This window comes from Bos javanicus, chromosome 5 (assembly GCF_032452875.1).
Source record: "Bos javanicus breed banteng chromosome 5, ARS-OSU_banteng_1.0, whole genome shotgun sequence".
Classification (NCBI taxonomy): Eukaryota; Metazoa; Chordata; class Mammalia; order Artiodactyla; family Bovidae; genus Bos; species Bos javanicus.
This window is the reverse complement of record NC_083872.1, coordinates 25,214,556-25,239,332: the sequence shown is the minus strand read 5'-3', so window position 1 is coordinate 25,239,332 and position 24,777 is coordinate 25,214,556. Positions and strand designations below refer to the sequence as shown.

Sequence of the window (24,777 nt, the reverse complement as noted above, 5' to 3'; positions counted from 1 at the left end):
GATACCAATTTGCAGAATTTTAATTTTTTTTTTTTAAAGGCTGTATCATGTCAGGGAGATTTAAGTACATTGGCCAGTGTGGTTACATCATTAGCAAACCTTGGAAAAACTAAAGATCCTGCTCCAAATAGTAATGAAGTGTCTATGATTGAAAGCTTAAGCAATGGTGATACTTCTTATACCTCTTTGTGTGAATTTCATCAAGAAATGCAGACAAACAGTGATGTTTCAAGGTAAGATCTGTTTTGAGCATGTGTCCCTTTGCCAATTGTCCTTTAGTATCTCTTAAAAAATACTTTTATGTTAAATATTATTTACAGAAGTTTCAAAAAACAATTATTTCTATTAAACTTAGAAAATTTAAGTCATAAGTAAACTTTCATTGAAAAATTCTGTTCAATATAAAATGATGTCCAGCAGGTTACATTGTAAATAGTGAGCAATAAGTAAATATGATAAGATTAGAAATGTAGTCATAAAATTCAGTTTTGGTTTTTTTTTCCCAATAAAGATGATAATTTGGGTCTGATTTTTCAGATGTTCTAGTTGCCAGATTTTATATTCTGTGTATTTAAAGTTTAATATATATCTTACTAGGCAGTCATTTTTCATTTCCCCCACCAATTTCTGGTGATGAAAATAGGTTTTAAAAATTGGGTTGAATCCATTATAGTTTTAAGTTTACACTTCAGGAAACTTGTATCAGAATTCTACTTTTCATTCTTCTGCTATTAATACTTAGGATGTAGAAACCAGCTTTTTTTACACTCTGTTCCTCTTCTAAAATATTGAACGAACTGCATTTCAGAATCTCACCGAGTACTTTGTTGAACATGAGATTTTAAAGAACTGTAGAAGCCCTCTCACTGAAAAATACAGGGAGCTGTTTGACTAGTTACTTACTAATATTAATTATTTGCCATCTTAATTTCAGATTCTTATAGTTCAGATGTAGCTGTGTTATCATAAGTTTATTCTCTGCATTTTTAAATAAAATTAAAAACCTAACTTTGTTTTGTGTAGAATAAAGTCAGCTTAAGTTCTTGCTCTTGTTCTTCTAAATAACTTTTGTATGTAAAATAAATGGCCTGATACCTTGTTGTATCAAATATTTAACTTGTAAAAGGAAGCATAAGAATTTTTCTCCCCTTAAATCATGTAAGTTTTTTAAAAAGACTAATTCTCTGGTAAAATATATTAATAATAAAGTTTTTCATACTATACATTTAAAGTTTAATTTGTTATTTTTGGAGAGTGAGTCAAAGACATCACTGAAATAGAATACTCAGTGATATACCAAAGTTCTATTTTCTAAACAGTTTTTAAGGCCTAAATCTTAATTTCAGGATTTTATATAGAATTCTCATTTTATTGTGGAGATTGGCCAAGCTCACAGCTTCTGATGTCTCCTTATAGGGCATTTGACACTCTTGCAAAAGCTTTGAATCCTGGAGAAAGCACAGCCTGTCAGAGCTCAGGAGAGGGCATGGAAGGAAACGTACACCTAATTGCTGGAGACTCAAGCATAAATTACATCGAAAAAGAGGGGCCACTTCTCAGCGATTCACATGTAGCTTTCAGGGTATTTCTATATATATATACATTTCATAATTTTTATGTTGTGTGACCATTTTAATTCTCCTTTCAGAAATCAAAATATATTTGTTGTGCTTTTAAACTCAGAGATACCCCAAATAGGATTCGAAACACCAGCTAAAACATAAAATAACAGCTCACTAAAACATCCTGTTTATATAGTACAATATCAATTAATGTGTTTAAGATTATAAAAGTTAGCTTTTAGGACATTTGGACATGATTTGTTTCGTTTAGACACTGTTAGACATGGTTGATGGGGGTATTCTTAAGTATTGGTGTTCATCATGTGTGGAATCCACTGGTTTTATTCAATGCCTAGCTACTACTGCTTTAGTGTAAATAAGTATCTAAGACCCAGATTTTCTGCTTTTACCAAGTTAACTACAAAGAACAGAATTAATTATATAATGCCTCAGTTAGCTAGCTCTCAGCCTCATTTTAAGAAGGTTAAAATTATTTAATTTTTGGTTTTTAACTTTTTACACTTTAACCATTTGGAGAAGGTACATCTGTAATTTCTTTTTTGCTTCCTTATATATATTTATGATGGAAACAATACATGTAGAATACTAGAAACAATACATGTAGAATATTAGAAAATAACATCTGGCATTTGATTTGTCATTCAGGTAATATTCAAACTACAGCTATATAGGCTGACCAATGAGACATTGAGACCCTTCATTAAGACTCTGCTGTTTTGATCCCTCTGTTTATCTTTGCTCCTCCCACCCTGAGGACTGTTAGCAGATCATATGCAAGTGATTGAAAGTGCTTAAGAACTCTTAGTTAGCAGTGCATAGCATAGCAGTCCTGGACTACCTGAGGGTAGTTGCTCATAACTTTACTGGCGATTATAAATTTCCATGGGTTTCTTATGAAAATATATACAGTTATCAAATAGATATGTGTGCTACTAGCAGAAATAATGAACACAAGATAAATCTAACCCTGGCCAGGGACTTCCCTGGTGGTCCAGTGGTTAAGACTCTGAGCTTCCACTACAGGTCGGTCACGTGGGTTCCATCCCTTCCAGGAACTAAGATCCCACATGCTGTGTGGTGCAGCCAAAAAAAAATCTAACACTGATCAAAGCTGCGTATGATAAAATTTATTCCTACAAAATTTGGCTTAGTAGAATTGACTCAGAGAAAAGTCACATTTAAATAATTGTGGCTGTAATTTGATATAGTCCACAAATGTATCAGGGAAACTAGTCTTTATGGAACATTTTGCCAAAGTTAATTTACATGAAAAAATCAGAAATGCTTTATTTCTACTTTACAAGAAAAAATTTTATGGGGGCTATAGGAATAGGCAGTGAGAATAATCAGTGTCATCCTTCAAAAATTTGTTTTGGACAGATGAATTGGGGAAATTAAAACATTTTTCTTTCTAAAATTGGCCTTGATATAATGTTGGAGGTTTATCTTGGCTTTAAGAAAATTATGTATGTAAAACAGTTTTTTCTCTATAAAATAATACAATGCGGCAGTCTTTTGAATAACAGGTTCTAGTGTATATTGCAAGTGGTTTCAGTTTTACGATTAGAGCAACACAGTTTTCAGCATTGCCACCACTATTGTGTAAATCGGGGTGCATCTGTATCTTTTAGCCCCCAATATCCAGTTTTTACATATTGTAAGTATTTCATTTGTTTTAGAATGATTTTAAACTACTTAGTAAAGGGTAATCTTGTTTTTGCACCCTAATCCTACCCTTAAAACTAGTAATCTTTGGTAATTACTTTCAGGGATTTTTTTTTCCCCCTACTCACCATAGGCAGTACGGAAATGTATGGTAGTTTCCAATTGGTTTTTTATATACTTACGTGTGGAAACAGTTGAATCCTAAAATTAAATTTATGATGCTTAATATCTACTTATTATAATTCTCTTAAGGAATGATATTTTAATTTATTGCTGCAGTAAACATTTCTCAAACATTTTAAAAATTATCTTTTCACATGTGAAATTTCAGCTGTTGATTGTCCTGTTCTATTACTTGACACCGTTTTGTAAATAGACAAACCGCTTATGGCTAACACTGAACAAAGGAAATTAATATTTTTTGCATTTTTATCTAACATTTCCAGAGAACTTTGGTATCATTTTGATGAAAAGCTTTAATCTGTTTGGCATCATAGATACCTTTGAGAATCTGTTAAAAGCTGTATATTCACTCCCCAGAAAAATGCACATGGGCATTTTCATCTGTCCCCCAGCAGAGGTGGCTACTGTTAAATGTGTGGTGTATCTCCTCCTATCATATATACAATACACATAAAGTGTGTATCTATATACATATACTCTTTTTAACATATATTGGCTCATCAATATTATTTTGCGATTTTTTTCTGCTTAGATGTCTGAAATGTTTCTTGCTATCTCAGTTTATGTTACTAATTTTAATGCCTGCTAAGTAGGCATGGATTATTCTTTCCTTAGTGATAGAAATTTGGGTTATAGCCAGCATTTAATTTAGTTTTTCTGTTAAGAGCGGTACTGAAATGGACATCCTTGTATATGCTTTTTTGTGCATATTTGCAAGTATCCTTTTGAAATAGAGATTTAGAAATGGCGTTGTTAGGTCATAGGATAAACTCAGTTTTAAAATGCTGATAGATACAGCCAATTTGCCCTTCATTTGACCAGTACTCAGTTCCCTGGTGGCTTAGCTGGTAGAGAATCCGCCTGCAATGCGGGAGACCTGGGTTCCATCCCTGGGTTGGGAAGATCTCCTGGAGAAGGGAAAGGCTACCCACTCCAGTATTCTGGCCTAGAGAATTCCGTGGACTGTATAGTCCATGGAGTCGCAAAGAGTCGGATACAACTGAGCAACTTTCACCTCACTTCAGTTGTATGTATTTGTTTCCCTATATCATCACCTATGCTTATAATTTTAAAATAGAAGTTTCTTATGAATGAAATTACATTTCAGTTCAGTTCAGTCACTCAGTCATGTCCGACTCCTTGTGACCCCATGAGTTGCAGCACGCCAGGCCTCCCTGTCCATCACCAACTCCCGGAGTTCACTCAGACTCATGTCCATTGAGTGGGTGATGCCATCCAGCCATCTCATCCTCTGTCGTCCCCTTCTCCTCCTGCCCCCAATTCCACCCAGCATCAGGGTCTTTTCCAATGAGTCACCTCTTTGCATGAGGTGGCCAAAGTATTGGAGTTTCAGCTTCAGCATCAGTCCTTCCAAAGAACACCCAGGACTGATCTCCTTTAGGATGGACTGGTTGGGTCTCCTTGCAGTCCAAGGGACTCTCAAGAGTCTTCTCCAACATCACAGTTCAAAAGCATCAATTCTTAATTTATAGCAATAAAAGATCTCTTTAACAAGATTTTCAGAAATGCTTTGATAAGTATTCTGATGTAGGATCTTTATTTCCAACAGTGGTCACACATTACCTAAGGTCAGCCTGTGACTGTTATGGCCACAGACACATTTTATTTTTCCTGTAGATTAGATGGTGAGATTTTGTGTAGAAGCTGCTTTTTGAAAAATTGAAAAAGCAAGCAGTTCTGAGCCCTAATTCCAAACGTCTTCAATGTGTTGAATTCACCCATGCCCGTTATCTGGGAATATGCACTCTACAAATGGCATCAGCAGGCTCACTTCACTCCTTACTCTCCTATAAGCATTTGAATTTGTTATCCCCATAGCCTAAATGAAAGGGACATTTAACATAAAGGATTGCTTCTTGAATTAAGTTTTCTGTATACATACTGTTAATGAAGAGAGGAAAGGAAACACTGTTGATATGAAGACAGAAAGTAACTTTTAAAAATACACCGAGATAATGTTGTGGTTGGTATTTGTTAAGTGGAATTCTGCTTTATCTGAATATTGCTTTATTAGAAACTCTGGTCTTTTCATTTATTCTAAATCCTGTTTTTAGCTGTAACATCCAGTGACTTGGATTATATCAAGATTTGCCTTTTTGGCTAATATGTTAGATAGTTACTTGACATGTTGACAGTTAAGTTTTTCAAAGAAGTGCTCATGTAGAAGTGTCCAATGTGAGATAATTGACCTCATCCCTGTCCACACTAGCTCACCATGCCGTCTCCTATGCCTGAGTACCTGAATGTGCACTACATTGGGGAGTCTGCCTCCAGGCTGCTGTTCTTATCAATGCACTGGGCACTTTCAATTCCTTCCTTCCAGGCTCTAGGGTAAGTGTCCTGAAGTTCTTGAATATTAAGTGTGATTTTGTAGCACAGATGTACATGAGGCAAGAGCTTTTATTTTGGGAGAATTTGTTTAAACGGGGCAAACTGATACAGCATTATAACTTGAAATTTTATATGAAGGATCATAGTGGGTGGTATTTACTGTATATTATTTTATGTGGAAGATTATCCATATTTCATAATCTGATGGAGTTAACAGTTTGAATGAAGTCAGTGCACTGGAGCCAGCATTTATAATAGGCTGTCTTTGATTGGCTTAAATAAGGGAGACTCTAGATGACTTGGGGTATTGTTTCTCCCTACCACCACCGTTTCAGTGTCATCTCAGGCTTGTTAATAAGGATCTGAAACTTGCATACACTGAATATGTCTGAAAATAGAAGTAATTATTTTTTAATCATGTGGTTGGTTGCCCCCTAAAAAAGTAAGAAAATATAAATTAGCCCATAGTACCACTATGAAGAGTTAGAAGTTTGGTTGTATCACTGAAGAGCATGTCTGTATTCTGTTTAGATTAGGTGGTAATGGAAAATGGTCTATTATGAGAAATCCAAGCTTTGTTTAAAGTCAGATTTCTTTATTGTTTTAAAGTAACTGGTTTGAAGAAGCAAAGAGACCATGGAGAAAGTTAAGCCCATAGTTAGAAAAGTATTGGTCAAGTTGTAGGACCTCATTGTACAACAATGCCAATGTTATTTTCTAACTAAGAGGTGTAACGCAGGCCATCAAAAACTGACTTTTTAAATCTGTTTACTCTATTCTTTTTTTGTGTGCTTTGTTCACTGGTTGATTACCTTTGACTTTCCTGTATAAAACTTTAGACTCAGAGTTTTCATTCCAGTCCCTAAGAAAGGAAATGCCAAAGAATGCTCAAACTACTGCACAATTGCATTCATCTCACATGCTAATAAAGTAATGCTCAAAATTCTCCAAGCCAGGCTTCAGCAGTATGAACTGTGAACTTCCAGATGTTCAAGCTGATTTTAGAAAAGGTAGAGGAACCAGAGATCAAATTGCCAACATTCGCTGGATCATCGAAAAAGCAAGGGAGTTCCAGAAAAACATTTATTTCTGCTTTATTGACAATGCCAAAGCCTTTGACTGTTTGGATCACAATGAAGTGTGGAAAATTCTGAAAGAGATGGGAATACCAGACCACCTGACCTGCCTCTTAAGCAACAGTTAGAACTGGACATGGAACAACACACTGGTTCCAAATAGGAAAAGGAGTACGTCAAGGCTGTATATTGTCACCCTGCTTATTTAACTTCTATGCAGAGTACATCATGAGAACTGCTGGGCTGGAAGAAGCACAAGCTGGAATCAAGATTGCTGGGAGAAATATCAATAACCTCAGATATGCAGATGACACCACCCTTATGGCAGAAAGTGAAGAGGAACTAAAAAGCCTCTTGATGAAAGTGAAAGAGGAGAATGAAAAGTTGGCTTAAAGCTCAACATTCAGAAAACTAAGATCATGGCATCCGGTCCCATCACTTCATGGCAAAGAGATGGGGAAACAGTGGCTGACTTTGTCTTTGTGGGCTCCAGAATCACTGCAGATGGTGATTTCAGCCATGAAATTAAAAGATGCTTACTCCTTGGAAGGAAAGTTATGACCAACCTAGACAGTATATTAAAAAGCAGAGACATTACTTTGCCAAAAAAGGTCCGTCTAGTCAAGGCTATGGTCTTTCCAGTAATCATGTATGGATGTAAGAGTTGGACTATAAAGAAAGCTGAGCACTGAAGAATTGATGCTTTTGAACTGTGGTGTTGGAGAAGACTCCTGAGAGTCCCTTGGACTGCAAGGAGATCCAACCAGTCCATTCTAAAGGAGATCAGTCCTGGGTGTTCATTGGAAGGATTGATGTTGAAGCTGAAACTCCAATCCTTTGGCCACCTGATGCGAAGAGCTGACTGATTTGAAAAGACCCTGATGCTGGGAAAGATTGAGGGCAGGAGGAGGCAGAGGATGAGATGGTTGGATGGCATCACCGACTCAATGGACATGAGTTTGGGTAGGCTCCGGGAGTTGGTGATGGACAGGGAGGCCTGGTGTGCTGCGGTTCATGGGGTCGCAAAGAGTCCAATACGACTGAGTGACTGAACTGAACTGAATATTGTATTTTCAAATATATGAGTCAGTTATAAGGTTTCATAAAACATATTTGATATTTGTTTTTGTTTTTATAGGCAAGAAAACAGCATATCATTGGTGAAAGCTTATTGGAATGAACTTTTTACTCTCGGTCTTGCCCAGTGCTGGCAAGTGATGAATGTCGCAACTATATTAGCAACATTTGTCAACTGTCTTCACAGTAGCCTTCAACAAGGTAAAAAGCACCTTATTTTTCCTTTTCTAGGATATAAGAGGAGACATCGGTTTTATAGTATTACGTTTAAAGTTAAGTATCAAAAGATAAATATCAATAATCCTTTTTACCTTACATAATTGTTACATTTTGATATAATTCATTAATCAACCAAAATAGTTTTAAATGATAGTACAACAAAACTGAAACAAATGTATTTAAGTGCTCTTTCTGATCAGGCCTCATGAATTTTTACACTTCAACGTACATACCAAAGAATCCAGGGTACGCTTATATAGAGGTAATCAACTATTTATAAATGTATAGTTACCAACTGTTTTTAAACTGCTTTTCTTCATTGTAGCCTTTTGAATCCCAAGGTAGGCTAAACTTTTTTTTTTTTTTAATCAATTCATCAGTATGTATCCTTTCACTTAGACACTACTGAAGAGTCACAAAACAATCCTAATTATCTTTTTTCTTTTCCTGATTACAACTCCCATTTGCTTGAGGAGACAGGTGGGCAAGCACTGATTTATAAATGTTTTGTTTCAGAATGGCTTGTGACTATCCAAGAAGGTGCCCCTTCATCAAATGGGAAGAACTATTTTTTTTGAGTTCAAGAAAAAATTATAGACAGAGAATTACATTTATTTCCTTTGCATATGCCACTTCCTGTTGTTGTACATTTTTCTTGAACTATCTGCTTCCCCTCCATTTAATGGCAAAGAATAACCTCATCAATAAGATTATTGATTATTAAAATCTCATCAATAGTAGATACACCAGAAGTCAGTACTACATAAACACAATAAATTTTAAGTTAGAACATACTGTTTTATTCAACTTTTCTTTGGTCTTAACAGGGTTTTTTTTGTTGTTGTTGTAGTAGTGTCGGTAACTTAAATATCTAGATGATTTTGCTTATTTTTCATTTTGCTTATTTTATTGATATAAACTTAAATCCTATTAGCAAAATTTGAGTCTTTTGTAGTTAATCTTTATAGCTTATCTTCTCAAAGGTGTATCTTGGAAGGAAACATAACCTTTAGGGCTTTTTATATTAACAGCCTGTTCTTTTTTTATTTTCTTGAATGAACAGTGTCTGAAGATCATTAATTAGTTTCATTTGAAGTTGGCAGAGAGGGACTTCCCTGGTGGTTCAGTGGCCAAGACTCTATGCTCCCAGTGCAGGGGGCCTGGGTTCCATCCCTGGTTCAGGAACTAGATCCCACATGCTGCAACTACGACCCAGCACAGCTGAATAAATAAATAAATAAAACACTAAACTTGCAGATATATTGAATTTTTAACATTTGAAAAATTGATTATATTCAAAGCTGGAAATTAGTGAGGAGGAAATATGTTGGATAAAAATAGTCATACATTTTTGCTGAACACTAGAAGATTTTGTTTGTTTTTAATTAAAGATAAAATATCAGCAGAAAGAAGGAAATTATTGATGGAACACATCTTCAAACTACAGGAGTTTTGTAACAGCATGGTAAAACTCTGCATTGATGGATATGAATATGCCTACCTGAAGGCAATAGTACTCTTCAGTCCAGGTATATAAACATTTACTTCTTATTCAAAATACAGTGTTTGAGGATGTGGAGAAATTACAACCCTCATACATTTGCCATTGGGAATGTACATTGATATGGAAACAACTGAAGTGTCCATGAAACAAATGAATAAACAAAATGTATATATAAATGGAATATCATTCAGCCATAAAAAGTAACGAAATTCTAATACATGCCAGCATGGATAAACCTTGAAAACAGTATGCAGGTGACAGAAATCAATCACAAAAAAAACGCATATTAAATATTTCCATGTATCTGCATTGTCTAGAATAGGCAAATCTATAGAGAGATTTGTGGCTTCCTTGGTGTAAGGATAGGAGATAATGGAGAGTGACTACTAATGGGTGTTTCTTTTGGGGCCAACAAAGATGTTCTAAAATTAGATTGTGGTGAGGTTTGCACAACTCTGAATATACTAAAAAACTATTGAATTGTACACTTCAAATCTGTGAAATTGTTGGATGTTAGACATCTGGGCATGAAAAGGAAAATTGAAGAAATCAGTGAAATGACATAGACTTTTAGTCCTGTTCAGCACTTGAATGTTTAGGTATATTTGCTAGGCATCTTAAAAGGCAAAAAGAGAGATGAAGATTGCTTTGTTAATGGGTTAAATTTCCAAACATGTTATGCTGCTGCTGCTGCTAAGTCGCTTCAGTCGTGTCCGACTCTGTGCGACCCCATAGACGGCAGCCCACCAGGCTCCCCCGTCCCTGGGATTCTCCAGGCAAGAACACTGGAGTGGGTTGCCATTTCCTTCTCCGAGTTCCCAATAAATAGAAAAATGGGTCTCTTGTCTTTCTGCCAAGTACTAGTTTTTACATATAGTAAAATGACAGTAAAGCTCAACAATCAATTTTAGAGTAAGAAAAATTGCCTATTTTCTTAGGCTCTGTATTCTTCATTTTGGTATATGTTTTTCTGTTACTATGTATCATAATAAAATTATCTGAGGAACCCTGCTTCTTACTACCTTCAGTGATATCAGTAAGATAATTAAAGCTATTTTGTACTATTATTCTGATGTTTTAGCTAAATTAATAACATGTATCGCAATCTTTATCACAACCAATTTGCCACTTTAATTTTCCTTAAAATTGAAAGACCGTAGATTTGACAACAGAATTATAATGTACTTTTGTTTTATTAAATATTCCCTCTGTTTCTGTTTGCTACTTTTCTTATTCTCCTTAGTCAGGATACCACTTTCCATATTTTAGGCATAAGTTTCATGAAATTCTTTTAACATTTCCATTTCAGTGAAATATTTATATAGGTTATTTCACGTTGCTATATTATTTTTCTGATAGAGATGATGTTCAGAGTTTATATTTTCCTAAGTATCTTTTTATCCTAACAATGGTGAAAGGAAGATTTTCTTATTAAAAAAATATAGAATATAGCATGCACGAGCGTGGGTGACATGGGTGAAGGAGAATCATGAGGTACAAACTTGTAGTTATGATCAGGTCACAGTGATAACATTTGTAACATGGTGACAGTAGTCACCATTGTAGTGTAAACATGAAAGTTCCTAGAAAATAAACCTTGAAAGTTCTCATCGGAAGAAAAGTTTTGTAGCTTTGAATGGTGACAGATGATAACTAGACTTACTGTGGTGATCATTTCACAGTGCATATGAATGTCACTTCATTTTGTTGTGTACCTTAAACAGATACAATGTTGTATGTTAATTATACTTAAGTTAAAATATGTATTATTATTTTAATGAAAAAAATTTTAAAGAATATATTTTGAAAATGGGGGCTTCCCTCATAGCTCGGTAAAGAATCAGCCTGCAATGCAGGAGACCCCAGTTGGATTCCTGGGTTGGGAAGATCTGCTGGAGAACGGATAGGCTACCCACTCCTGTGTTCTTGGGCTTCCCTTGTGGCTCAGCTGGTAAAGAATCCACCTGCAATGTGGGAGACCTGGGTTCAATCCCTGGGTTGAGAAGATCCCCTGGAGAAGGGGAAGGTTACCCACTCCAGTATTCTGGCCTGGAGAATTCTATGGACTGTATATTGTATAGTCCATGGGCTCACAAAGGGTCGGACATGGCTGAGCGAGTTTCACTTTCATTTTCATTCTGAAAATATTTCCTTGGTTAAAAATACTTTTAACCAAGCTAAGTCATTTCATTTTTTTGTTTCTATTGAAAGCAAAATGATCAAAATCCTTTCTACCACTTTTGAAATAGAAAAGGCTGTCTTATTTTATTTGAGCCCAATGGTTTCATTTTTTTATTAAATGTTAGAATACATATATCAGATGAAATAGTTTTAAGGGTTTAAGTACAGTGCCTGGTATTTAGTGGGTGGGTTACTAAAATAGTATTTGTGGAATGAAAGAGCCACACATATATGATCGGGCTTCCTTCTGAACTGTTTTTTATCACCTCTTCCATCTCTACTTGGTATCTTAGTAAATGAGTATTCAGAACTAAGGTAACAATATATTCTTTAATGTTTCAGATCATCCAGGCCTAGAAAACATGGAACAGATTGAGAAATTTCAGGAAAAGGCTTATGTTGAATTCCAAGATTATATAACCAAAACATATCCAGATGACACCTACAGGTATCTAGAAGTTAAATACTATTTAATTAAATTCATCTTAAAAATTTTTGTGTATCTGTTTCCTTATTCTCCATTTCAAGTGTAATTAAATTTAGTCAGCTTTGGCCTTTCAAGTAGTTAATGCATTGTTGCAAGCACTTTATATGTACTGTTTTATATGAGGCTTCAGCACAGAAAGGTTAAGTAACCTGCTCAAAGTCACACAATAAACAGCAGAGCCAGGTAGTTTGACTCTCACACCCAAGCTCTTAACTTGCTTCAGATGAAATAATGGATTGAATTAGAAAAGCGGATGAAAAGTGCATGAATTAAAAAAATAGCTTATTTTATAATTAATTTTGAAATTTGGCCTATGGCATTTATAGCAAGGTGTTTCTTACCAGTGTCCTTTAATAAAATGAACTCAGTTTTTGAGTGATTAAGCATTTGGCTGTCAAAGCAAGAGCACCTGGGTTTAATGCCTAACCCTGCTACTAGCTGTAAGACCTTATAGAAGTTAATAGAAGTTATTTAACTTCTATTTCAATTTCTTTACTGTAAAATGGAGATAATAGTACCCACATTTTATAATTAGTGTAAGGATTAAATCAGTTAATATATTCAAAGAGCTTGGTAGAGCAGTGCCTGTTACATAGTAAGGGCTATGTAAATTTGTTTACTAATATTATTAACATACTTCAAACTAGTAAAAGAATATGTTACATATAATAACTTTTTACATATATTAGATAATAGGCTTATAAGGCAGTTCCATCATGAAAATCAGCTGTAGTTTATCTAACATCTAAATAGTTTTCCTACCTTACTTCCTACCAGTTCTGTGAATACAGCTCAGCTGGTGGGAACAAACAGGAAATGAGGTATTTGAGCAGTATAGTACATGAACACAGAAAGATCACTTAATTCTGGGTCTGCTGGTTTCACTTGTTCTCAGGTGCTCCAGTGTTCTCAAGAGTGTAAGGCCTTAGCATAGAGGAAGGACAGATAATGCCACAAACTTTTTGGAAAGGTAGTTCTTTGGGTGTTAGTTTTGTTATGATCTTTTTTTTTCTTTTTTCAGTGTTTTAAAGTTTCAAAAGTTTTATACCTTATATAAATTAATGGGCTTTCCCTGATGGCTGAAAAGGTAGAGTCTGCCTGCAATGCTGGAGACCAGGGTTTGATCCCTGGGTCAAGAAGATACCCTGGAGAAGGGCGTGGTGACCCATTTTAGTATTCTTGTCTGGAGAATTCCATGGACAGAGGAGGCTGACAGGCCACAGTCCATGGGGTCACAGAGTTGGACACAACTGAGCAACTAGCACACACACATACAAATCAATAGAGCATTTAGAATTTTCCTCGTTTTGACTGTACGCCTTCTTGCTGACCTCTGTTCCATTAGGTTCCAGGTTCTTTGACCTCTGGAACTCTTTCTTAGTTTCTTATATCCATAGTTAGTTTCATTAATTATCTTTGGATAGCAGTTTTCAACTTAAGATGTACTTTCACACAAGACATTGTCCTACCTCACTAGCACAGAAACTGGCAGGGATCATCTTGTTGATTGTCACAACATTGGGAGAGAGACAGGGCGAGTAGTGGCTTCCACCCATTCACATAGCTAGGAAGTAGTTGAATCAGGATTTGAACCTGATGGTTTTGGTTCTGTAATCTGTGCTCTTCCCATTAATAACAGCTATTGCCTATTTGGGGCTTCCCTAGTGGCTCAGCTGGTAAAGAATCTGCCTGCAATACAGGAGACCTGGGTTCGATCCCTGGGTTGGGAAGATTACCTGGAGAGGGGAACAGCTACCCACTCCAGTATTCTGGCCTGAAGAATTCCATGGACTACTTCCATGGGGTCACAAAGAGTCAGGCATGACTGAGCGACTTTTCACTTCACTTCACTTCACTTCATTGCCTATTTTACTATTCCCAATACATTTTGCAAAGCAAAACCAAAAAAACTATCTTTGAGCCTCATGTATCCTGATAACACAAAACATTGCTATGATAACCTTGAAAGAGTTCCTAAGCCATTAAACTTATAACTCGATCCATGGTTTAAAACTTTGTTCCATGGTTCATACAACCAACTAGAGGTAGCACAGCATAGCAGTTAAGAGCAAGGCTTTCCAAAGAAGTCTCTCAGACATCATATATATCTAGGTGATTGTCATATCGTTTAAGGCTTGAGAATACTAAATATTTTAAGTGTTGAAAACCGTTGGTAATCTGTTTATGGCATTGGTATTCATGCAGAAATTACTGATGTCTTTCAACTGAGTTATTCTTTGATTTACAACCTTGTTCACCTTCCTTTTCTCTTTTGAGGTTGTCTAGACTACTACTTCGATTGCCAGCTTTGAGATTGATGAACGCTACCATCACCGAAGAACTGTTTTTCAAAGGTCTCATCGGCAATGTTCGAATTGACAGTGTCATCCCACATATTTTAAAAATGGAACCTGCAGATTATAACTCACAAATAATTGGTCACAGCATTTGAAAGCTGAGATCTCAATTTAAAGTGATTGTTCTTTCTCAGAACACAAGAAGATACCAAATCGAACTCACTGATTCCAGGGCATCTGGAAATTTTTACTTTAAAAGAGAAACCAAAAACCAAGATATTTAGATTTTACTTCCTTAAGAAGACTGTTTGAAGTGACTGAGCAGGTAGCAGGAATTAGAATTTCCTTTCCTGTCTTATTTAAGTGAATAAAAAATATTATCATCTTATTCTTGGTTAAGATGACACCTAAAGCTGTCACCCTTGACTAAGATTTCTCCTTTTATTTTATAAAACAAATAAATAAGTCTCTCTGTTTTCCCCCCAGAATTGTGTTCTATTCATGTTTACTTTCATTATGAACCAGTACAAACACTTAATCAATCGCTAAGAAGGATCTTGCATTTTACGCTTCTAAAATATAATCTGTTTTAATTACCTGTCTAAAGAAGATTATTTTATGCTCAGTGATATAATGATAACACTGGGACTATAGGAGATAATAATTGAATATAAATATTTTTTTGTTTTTTGTAAATATCATGGCACCATTAGCATTTATCACCCTCATTGCTGGCAATGAGACATAGGTTATTTGTGAACTTAAGAGCTGATATCTTTAGTGTTGTGTATTATTAGTTACAAGCACTTTTTATTTATGTATGTAGCAGAAAATTGTTTTTGAGAATAAGATAGGGTTCATGTTTTAATATTTTTGGTTTACTGTGTTGTAAAAGTAATAGAAACTGATTGAGCGCCACAAGCTTCAGTATTTCACAATAGATATATAAATTGTTGCTGTTTATTCCACAGAAAGCATCTGTCATCTCTCCCTCTTTTCTGACCTGCATTTAGTTTCCTGACCCTTCCATGGGATTTAGCCAGTTTCTGTTAGGTCACTGCAAATACCTCCTTTGTGAAAGTGGATTTATCATAGCCAGTCTGTGTTTCCAAAGTGAGTTAGACAGTTATTTAAAAGCAATTGATAATTTTTTGAGACTTCAGTTGTTTAATACATGGAGGAATGTGCACTGATTTTTCACTCTAAAGGGGAAAGGGCTGTTGTAACAACAGTATGAGCATCAGCCTGAAGCACTGCCTTGTATACCACAATGGAAACAGTTTAGATTCCTTGAATGTCTTCCACAGTAATGTTTTCTTTAGCAGAACATGATACTGTTAAGTATTTCTTTGCTATAACTTCGTGAGAAATTACTTTGTTATCTCTATTTGTTGATTTTTTTAAAAAATAAGGATATTTTATTGCACTTGAACATTTTTTACAAAGATTTTGCAATAGAAGAGAAGCAGAATTTGGGGGAAGAGTATGGATTTTACTAATTGCTGCTTTATAGTAAATAAGAAGTTTTAAAGTGTCAATTTACAGTCTTTACCAACTTAAGGGAAACTTTTTTTCCCTATTTAAAATGTGATTTTTGTCAATGGGATTTTTTTTCTATAATGACAGCTGGGTAAACTACATTTAGTACAGAATAGTCAAATGGAAAAATCAGTAGGTTTATACCTTTATAAACCCGCTGAAGAAAGCCAAGGATTCGAGAAATTCTTTTAAGTAATGTACTAATGGTTAATTAAGATACATGTTTGAAGTATTTTTCCTGATTACATTTACAGTTGTATTTGGAAGTGTTTTTTAAAAACTACATTAAAATGTGGCCTGCATTACAAATTTGTTTTCTGCCAATATATTTGATTTCAGAGTCCTGTTTGTTCATTGGTCATCCTTCTGTTTGTCCCATTGTTAAGAAATCTCTAGTAATATTTGTGAAAGTACTTTCAGGAAGGAAAAAGCATGGAAAACATTTCCATATCCCAATATTTTAGGATGATTTACAGTTCAGTTTGAAGACTTGTAACTAAATATTACACACTGACCGTTTATTTTCTTTCTCTCCTGAAATCTCAGTCAAGTGTAAACACACAATGACAGATGAAACAGGAGAGAAGAAATCAAAGGATAAGAGAGTTGAATAAATTTTAGGGAAAGAAAATGCGGGTAGAGAAAGAGCCAAAACCAAGGGAATGGTCATCTGAATGCCTGCAAAAGGTGGTACACTGAGAAAGGAGCCAGTATGCGTTGCAGTGTCCAGGAATGCTGTCTAGTGCCCGGGGAATCAGGTGCTCATCTTCAGAGATGGTACTTGCAGCATTAACAAGAGGATTGGTTGCATATCTGTCTACAGAATCATTGAACTGCCTTTCTCTACGTTTATTGAAGTCAGGTGACCCCTTTCTTTTTCTTGTTTTTTGTCTTGTTTTTGGCCGCGCTGCACGGCATGTGAGATCTTAGTTCTCCAACTGGAGATCAAACCCATGACCCCTGCACTGGAAACTTGGAATCTTAACTGCTAGACCACCAGGGAAGTCCCCAGTGACCACTTTCTATCATTCAGCCTGTTTGAGCAAGAAGCCAGAGATGAATAATCTTGAGACACTAAACCAGAAGATCACAGGATTTATAGGATACCAGGGATAACAGAAGGCTTGGATTAAGTATAATCTTGAAGATATGGATTAAGTGAAAATCTGCGTTGAATATGGGCTCCCTAAGCATGTTCCCGTCTACGGCCATATGCCAAAGCCTTTGACTGTGTGGATCACAATAAACTGTGGCAAATTTTGAAAGAGATGGGAATACCAAACCACCTGACCTGCCTCTTGAGAAATCTGTATGCAGGTCAGGAAGCAACAGTTAGAACTGGACATGGAACAACAGACTGGTTCCAAATAGGAAAAGGAGTACGTCAAGGCTGTATATTGTCACCCTGCTTATTTAACTTCTATGCAGAGTACATCATGAGAAATGCTGGGCTGGAAGAAGCACAAGCTGGAATCAAGATTGCCAGGAGAAATATCAATAACCTCAGATATGCAGATGACACCACTCTTATGGCAGAAAGTGAAGAGGAACTAAAAAGCCTCTTGATGAAAGTGAAAGAGGAGAATGAAAAGTTGGCTTAAAGCTCAACATTCAGAAAACAAAGATAATGGCATCCGGTCCCATCACTTCATGGGAAATAGATGGGGAAACAGTGGAAACAGTGTCAGACTATTTTTTGGGGCCCCAAAATCACTGCAGATGGTGATTGCAGCCATGAAATTAAAAAACGCTTACTCCTTGGAAGGAAAGTTATGTCCAACCTAGATAGCATATCAAAAGCAGAGACATTACTTTGCCAACAAAGGTCCATCTAGTCAAGGCTATGGTTTTTCCTGTGGTCATGTATGGATGTGAGAGTTGGACTGTGAAGAAGGCTGAGCGCCGAAGAATTGATGCTTTTGAACTGTGGTGTTGGAGAAGACTCTTGAGAGTCCCTTGGACTGCAAGGAGATCCAACCAGTCCAATCTGAAGGAGATCAGCCCTGGGATTTCTTTGGAAGGAATGATGCTGAAGCTGAAACTCCAGTACTTCGGCCACCTCATGCGTAGAATTGACTCATTGGAAAAGACTCTGATGCTGGGAGGGATTGGGGGCAGGAGGAGAAGGGGACGACAGAGGATGAGATGGCTGGATGGCATCACTGTCTCGATGGACGTGAGTCTGAGTGAATTCCGGGAGTTGGTGATGGACAGGGAGGCCTGGCGTGCTGCGATTCATGGGGTCGCAAAGAGTCGGACACGACTGAGCGACTGAACTGAACTGAACTGAAGCATGTTCCCAGAATGCTGACCACTGGGTATAGGCTTCTAATGCCAGGATTTTTTTTCTTTAGGAAAAACTAATTTGTCTGGAAAAAAGATCTCTAGACACTCAACTTTTGGTTGTCCCTGATAAGAAGACTGCCTACCATTTTATCACTCTTCAGTGAATCCCAGTATTTCTAAGTCATATATGTATACATGGGGTTCCCATTCAGCTCTCTAATGTCTACTGTTAAATATGAACATAGAGCCAGGATCATCAGATATTTGAGGAAAATTTTTAATACATAAGAGATCAGCTATAATCTGATGGTGGGGGAAGATAACAATGCAGTGATCAGAAAAGTACCCCACCTTCAAATATTATTAATATTTTGAAAGAAATGTGTATTCATTAAATGAAAATAGGATGCTTTGAAAAGGAAAATTTAAAGGAAGAAACTGCCCCTGGAAATTTAAACTGATAGCCAAAACAATTCATTAGAAGGGTTGCAAGATAAAGTTGTTGAGGAAAGGTTTCAAGGTTTCAACAACCTTCAAAGTACAATTCACCCTTGAATAACATGGGTGCTAGGGGCACCAACCACCTGCAGCTCCTGTAGCACTGTAGTGTGTATGTATTTTTTTAAGTCTGCATGTAAATAGACCCACACAGTTCAAACCCATGATTTTAAGGGTCAACTCTAACCAAGAGAGAAATAGAAAATGAGAAAAGAGAACAGGACGTCTAACATTTTAATAGTAAGGACTTAAGAGAAAACAAAAGACGAGGTAAGAAAATTACTTGATACAAGAAAAGTTCCACAGAAGGACATGTGCTTCTCAGGTTGAATGATTGACCTGTTAAATGAAAAAGATCCATACCATCTTGAAATGAGAACAGCATAATCAAAGAAGACAGTGTATTACTGCTTCTAACAGTATTGTGGAATAGATAACTCTGAAGGCCTTTGATCTATTGCTGGACTTGAAAGAAATATGGCATGAGTTCTCAAAGCAGGCTTAAGTTGTCCCAGGTCATGAACCCTCCCTGTCCTGGCAGAATCAAAACTCTGGGGAAAACATTAATTTACATCGGAGTTTTGCACACTTTTCTGTAAAGGGCCAGAGCATCAGTGTTTTTTACTTTGAGGACCTTACCATGTCTGAATCAACTACTCTGCTATTGTTCAGAAGCAGCTGTAGAGTGTACATAAGTGAATGGGCATGGCAGTGGTCCAGTAAAGCATTTAAAAAACGGAGTGAACTGGACTTAGCCCTTCGAGTGTAGTTGGCTGACCTCTTAATTTAGAACCTCAATTTGTCTCACATTAAGCTCAACCAAATATGAGCTCACAAAATTATCAAAGTTAGAAGGAAATTTGAATGAGTCAGCAATAAGCAATACATATAGATCCTAAAAAATATTGAAATTGTCCTATCTGTACATGATTCAAAGTGTACATAACAAGTTTTAAGAAGAAAAAAATGAAATCGAAAAGGAGGTGGGTGTTCTGGTTCAACCAGTATCCTTTTGGGCATCTACTGTGTGCTGTGGTTGTAGGCACTTCGGAGTCCCCAGAACTGCTGGCTCAGTGACCTGCCTTGGTGACCAACACCACCAGCCACCGACTCACCTGAGCCAACACCTAGGGCAGCTCTTCCATCTTCCCACCCCCATCGAGTTCAACAGTAACCCCTGAAGCTTCAGCTTCCAGAGTTGGTCACAGATCCCTTCGCCTCTGTGTGTGTGCCTCTGCCCCTGGCAGCCTTCTCCAGCAGCACCACTGAGAACCTTCTGAAGCACATCTGTCTGCGCCCGTCCATTCCCTTCTTAACAACCCTTCCATGGACCCGCTTGCCAACTGGACACGTCCCAGCTGCCTCCCATGGTCTCTGGAGCCCTGAGGGGTGTGACTGACTCAGGCCCAGTTCTTCAGCCTTCTCCCTGTGTGTCTGTGGGACACACCAAGGTCCCTGTCCCCTTTGGGTGTGCTGCCCCCACTCACCTTCACTTGCATTTTGCTCTTCATCCTCTGCCCTCTGCTTCCAGGGATGGAGGTAATTCCCCAGGCCTTTTCAACCAGCCCATCTCTGTCCTTCTCACTGACCTGCCTTTTTCTTAAAAAAAAAAATATATATATATATATATATTTATATATATGTTTATTTAAAAAAAAAAAAAGTAGCAGAGTTGGCTTGGGTGGACACTGAGCACATATGTTGGGGCTGTTAGGCACCCACAGTGGAGAGAGTTGAACTTTGATTTTGTCAGTCAGCATTATGGGCAGTGAACTTAGAAAAGTCGTGGGGCCAGCAGAAATCCTGAATAGGATGGTGGTCTCCGTGCAAACAAGGGAGAGACTGAAGAACCAAGTCGTTTAGATGGTTTACCTGGTTTCATAGCAGGCCTGGCAATTTTACAAATCTGAGGCCCTCACCCAGGTGGAGGATAGCAACTGCAGGCTGAGCAAAAGATTCCTGCACTGCCCTGTTACCTTACCACCAACCAATCAGAAGAAAGTCACATACCCTGTAGCTCTCAACCCAAATTTTACCTATAAAAACTTTTCCCTGAAAACCACTGGGGAGTTTGGGAATTTAGAGTATGAGCCACCCATTCTGTTTGGTTGGTCTTGCAATAAACTTTTCTTTCCCACCCCCACCCACCCCCACAAAAAAAGCAAGAAACGGGAACAGCAATGGGGAACAAACATTTTACAACAAGCAGAAACAACACTAGGAAAAAATGAAAAAAATCAATCCATGGTGAAAGATTATGCCTTTAACACATCCTTTTAACACACACACACAGACTTATATCCCAGGGAATTGAAAACAGATCTGGAAGAGATGTATACACTCCCATGTTTACTGCGTGATAGCTAAGAGATGAAAGCAACCAAAAACACCCACTGAAAGATGAATGGATAGAGAAAAAGTGATATGTACACACAGTAGAGTATTAGCCTTACAAAAGGAAATCCTGTCACATGGATTTCATCCTACAACGTGGATGAAACTGAAGGATAGTATGCTAAGTAAGATAAAAGTGAAAGTGTTCGTCGTGTCTGACTCTTTGTGACCCCAAGGACTGTAGCCCACCAGGTTCCCGTGTCCATGGAATTCTCCAGGCAATACTGGAGTGGGTTGTCATACCGTTCTCCAGGGGATCTTCCTGACCCAGGCAGATTCTTTACTGTCTGAGCCAAGACAAGGCCTGCATGATTTCACTTATAGCAGGTATCTAAAGTAGTCATACTCTCAGAAAGTAGAATAGTGGTTATTGGGCTCTGGTGACCTAATAGGAGCTCCAATAGAAGCTTCCCAGGTGGTGCTAGTGGTAAAGAAAGTAAAAGTCGCTCAGTTGTGTCCAACTCTTTGTGATCCTATGGACTATACAGTCCATGGAATTCTCCAGGCTGAAATACTGGAGTGGGTAGCCTTTCTCCAGGGAATCTTCCCAACCCAGGGATTGAATCCAGGTCTCCCGCTTTGAGAGAGGATTCTTTACCAGATAAGCCACCAGGGAAACCCAAGAATACTAGAGTGGGTAGTCTATCCCTTCTCCAGCGGATCTTCCTGACCCAGGAATTGAACTGGAGTCTTCTGCATTGCAGGCTGATTCTTTACCAATTGAGCTATTAGGGAGTGGTAAAGAACCTACCTGCCAATGCAGGAGACGTAAGAGATGCAGGTTCGATCTATCCCTGGGTGTTCCCTGGGTGGGAAAGCTCTTCTGGAGGAGGGCATGGCAACCTACTCCAGTGTTCTTGCCTGGAGAATCCCATGGACAGAGGAGCCTGGCGTGCTATGGCCCATAGGGTTGCAAAGAGTCAGATACAACTGAAGCGACTTAGCAAAGCACAGCACAACCTAGTATAGAGAGAAAGGGGAGTGTTGTTCTGTGGGTTGAGAGTTTCAGTTCTGCAAGATACAAAAGTTCTAGAGATTTGCTACACAACTATATATATAGTTAACATTATTATACACTTTAAAACAAGATGGTAAATTTTATGGGGTTTTTTGCTTCTCCCCCCACATATACACAGGATGCTAGGAAACCAAATTGTACTTTTGAAAACTGTTCCATAAGGGAGAATCAAGCATCTTTCCTATATGAACAGTATTTTAGGAACCAAATAGTTGAGAGGAAGTTTTCTCTTTACAGGGCTTCCCAGGGTGGTGGTAGTGGTAAAGAATCTGCCTGCTAGTGCAGGAGATGCAGGAGACATGGGTTCGATCCCTGGGTCAGAAAGATCCCCTGGAGGAGGGAATGGCACCCCACTCCAATATTCTTGCCTGGAAAAATGAATGGGCAGAGAAGCCTGGCGAACTAAGGTCAGTGGGGCTGCAAAGAGTTGGACATGACTGAGCACACACACACACTTTTCTCTTTATAGGAGATTTGTGGCTAATGAAGGAATGAAAGTATTTAGACAATGCTTAGCAGTGACAGCTAAAATCACCAAAAAAATGGGACAAGCAGACACCATATATGCTCCTGAATGGAAAGATAACAAAAAAATGAACACAAATCTTGTTAGGTGCCTAGATTTAATGATGCTAAAGCTGAAACTCCAATACTTTGGCCACCTCATGCGAAGAGTTGACTCGTTGGAAAAGACCCTGATGCTGGGAGGGATTGGGGGCAGGAGGGAAAGGGGACGACAGAGGATGAGGTGGCTGGATGGCATCACCGACTCGATGGACGTGAGTTTGAGTGAACTCCGGGAGATGGTGATGGACAGGGAGGCCTGGCATGCTGCATTTCATGGGGTCGCAAAGAGTCGGACATGACTGAGCGACTGAACTGAACAGAAATACAGGGGCTAGAAGAACACAAGGACACAATCAACAAAATCCAGACAGTGGAAAACTCTACAGGAGAAATTACCAGTGTGTTTGTCAAATAAACCAGAAGGACCAAAAACAAGGGGTGGGAAATGGGGAGAATCATATATTAAAAGAAAATCAGTTACAAAATATGGAACTTATTTGGACAAACTAAAAAAAAGTATTAAATGATTGTGGAAATTTGAACCTTCCTCAGCAGATATTTTATATTAAGCAGTTATTAACTTTTTCAGGTGAGATAGTAATAATATGGTTATGCTTTTAGAATAATTTTTATATTGTGAAATAAGACAGATGGAATTTTTTAAAAACAAAAAAGCCTGTGGAAAGACCATGAAAGTCACACTTAAGCATAAAATAAATTCCTGTGTGACATAATTTTGAGTGATTGAGTCTAAGAAAAGAAAATTTGATCCTAACATTTGGAGGTTTCTCTTCTGGGGTTGAAGATTTAGTAGTGTGACATTACATGTCTGGGTCCAATCTTATTACTCAGTCCTCTCAGGAAATAATGTGTTTCCATTTTTAAAACTCTTTAGACAATTATGAAGACTTTCAGTTATGGGTTAGAGTGTAAATCTTATAAGCCTTGGCCTTTTTAAAGAAATGATATGGTAAACTGGCATCTGGAAGCACAAAAGATGAGAAGAGATGAAGAAAGTGACCATGTGCCAAGTTTCTCATCTCAAATAGCTGGGACTCAGAGGACTGTTTCAAACTGACAGATCAAGGAGTGTGTGTTTTAAAGCATATTGAAAGTCATAAAGTTAGATGCTAGAAAAAATAATGTTCATTTAATTCCTTTTATTATTTAAAAATGGCAGAAATGCCACCCTTATGGCAGAAGGCAAAGAGGAATTGAAGAGCTTCTGCATGAAAGTGAAAGAGGAGAGTGAAAAAGTTGGCTTAAAACTCAACATTCAAAAAACGAAGATCATGGCATCTGGTCCCATCACTTCATGGCGAATAGATGGGGAAACAATGGTAACAGTGACAGACTATATTTTCTTGGGCTCCAAAATCACTGCAGATGGTGACTGCAGCCGTGAAATTAAAAGACGCTTGCTCCTTGGAAGAAAAGCCATGACAAACGTAGACAGCATATTAAAATGTAGAGACATTACTTTGCCGACAAAGGTCCGTCTAGTTTTTCCAGTATGGTTTTTCCAGTAGTCATGTATGGATGTGAGAGTTGGACTATAAAGAAAGCTGAGCACCAAAGAATTGATGTTTTTGAACTGTGGTGCTAGAGAAGACTCTTGAAGAGTCCCTTGGACAGCAAGGAGATCAAACCAGTCAATCCTAAAGGAAATCAGTCCTGAATATTCATTGGAAGGACTGATGCTGAAGCTGAAGCTCCAATCCTTTGGCCACCTGATGTGAAGAACTGACTCTTCGGAAAAGACCCTGATGCTGGGAAAGAGTGAATGAAGGCAAAGGGGATGACAGAGGATGAGATGGTTGGATGGCATCACAGACTCAACGGACATGAGTT

The 24,777-nt window shown here is 37.6% G+C and overlaps 1 protein-coding gene across 3 annotated transcripts in view; it reads left to right on the top strand.

Annotated features, from left to right (window-relative positions):
- Positions 1–16,472, top strand: part of NR2C1 (nuclear receptor subfamily 2 group C member 1) — a 40,176-nt gene extending 23,704 nt beyond the window's left edge. Inside the window, exons 8-14 of one of the 3 annotated variants that reach the window (XM_061415783.1) lie at positions 40–233; positions 1,417–1,570; positions 5,662–5,783; positions 7,998–8,137; positions 9,547–9,684; positions 12,183–12,288; positions 14,605–16,472. In XM_061415783.1, coding sequence (XP_061271767.1) covers positions 40–233; positions 1,417–1,570; positions 5,662–5,783; positions 7,998–8,137; positions 9,547–9,684; positions 12,183–12,288; positions 14,605–14,779 — 1,029 coding nt within the window. In that variant the 3' untranslated portion in view covers positions 14,780–16,472. Of the gene's footprint in view, positions 1–39; positions 234–1,416; positions 1,583–5,661; positions 5,784–7,997; positions 8,138–9,546; positions 9,685–12,182; positions 12,289–14,604 lie in introns of all 3 variants that reach the window. The other 2 variants (XM_061415782.1, XM_061415784.1) reach the window with 2 other exon arrangements.
- The last annotated feature ends 8,305 nt before the right edge of the window (positions 16,473–24,777 follow it).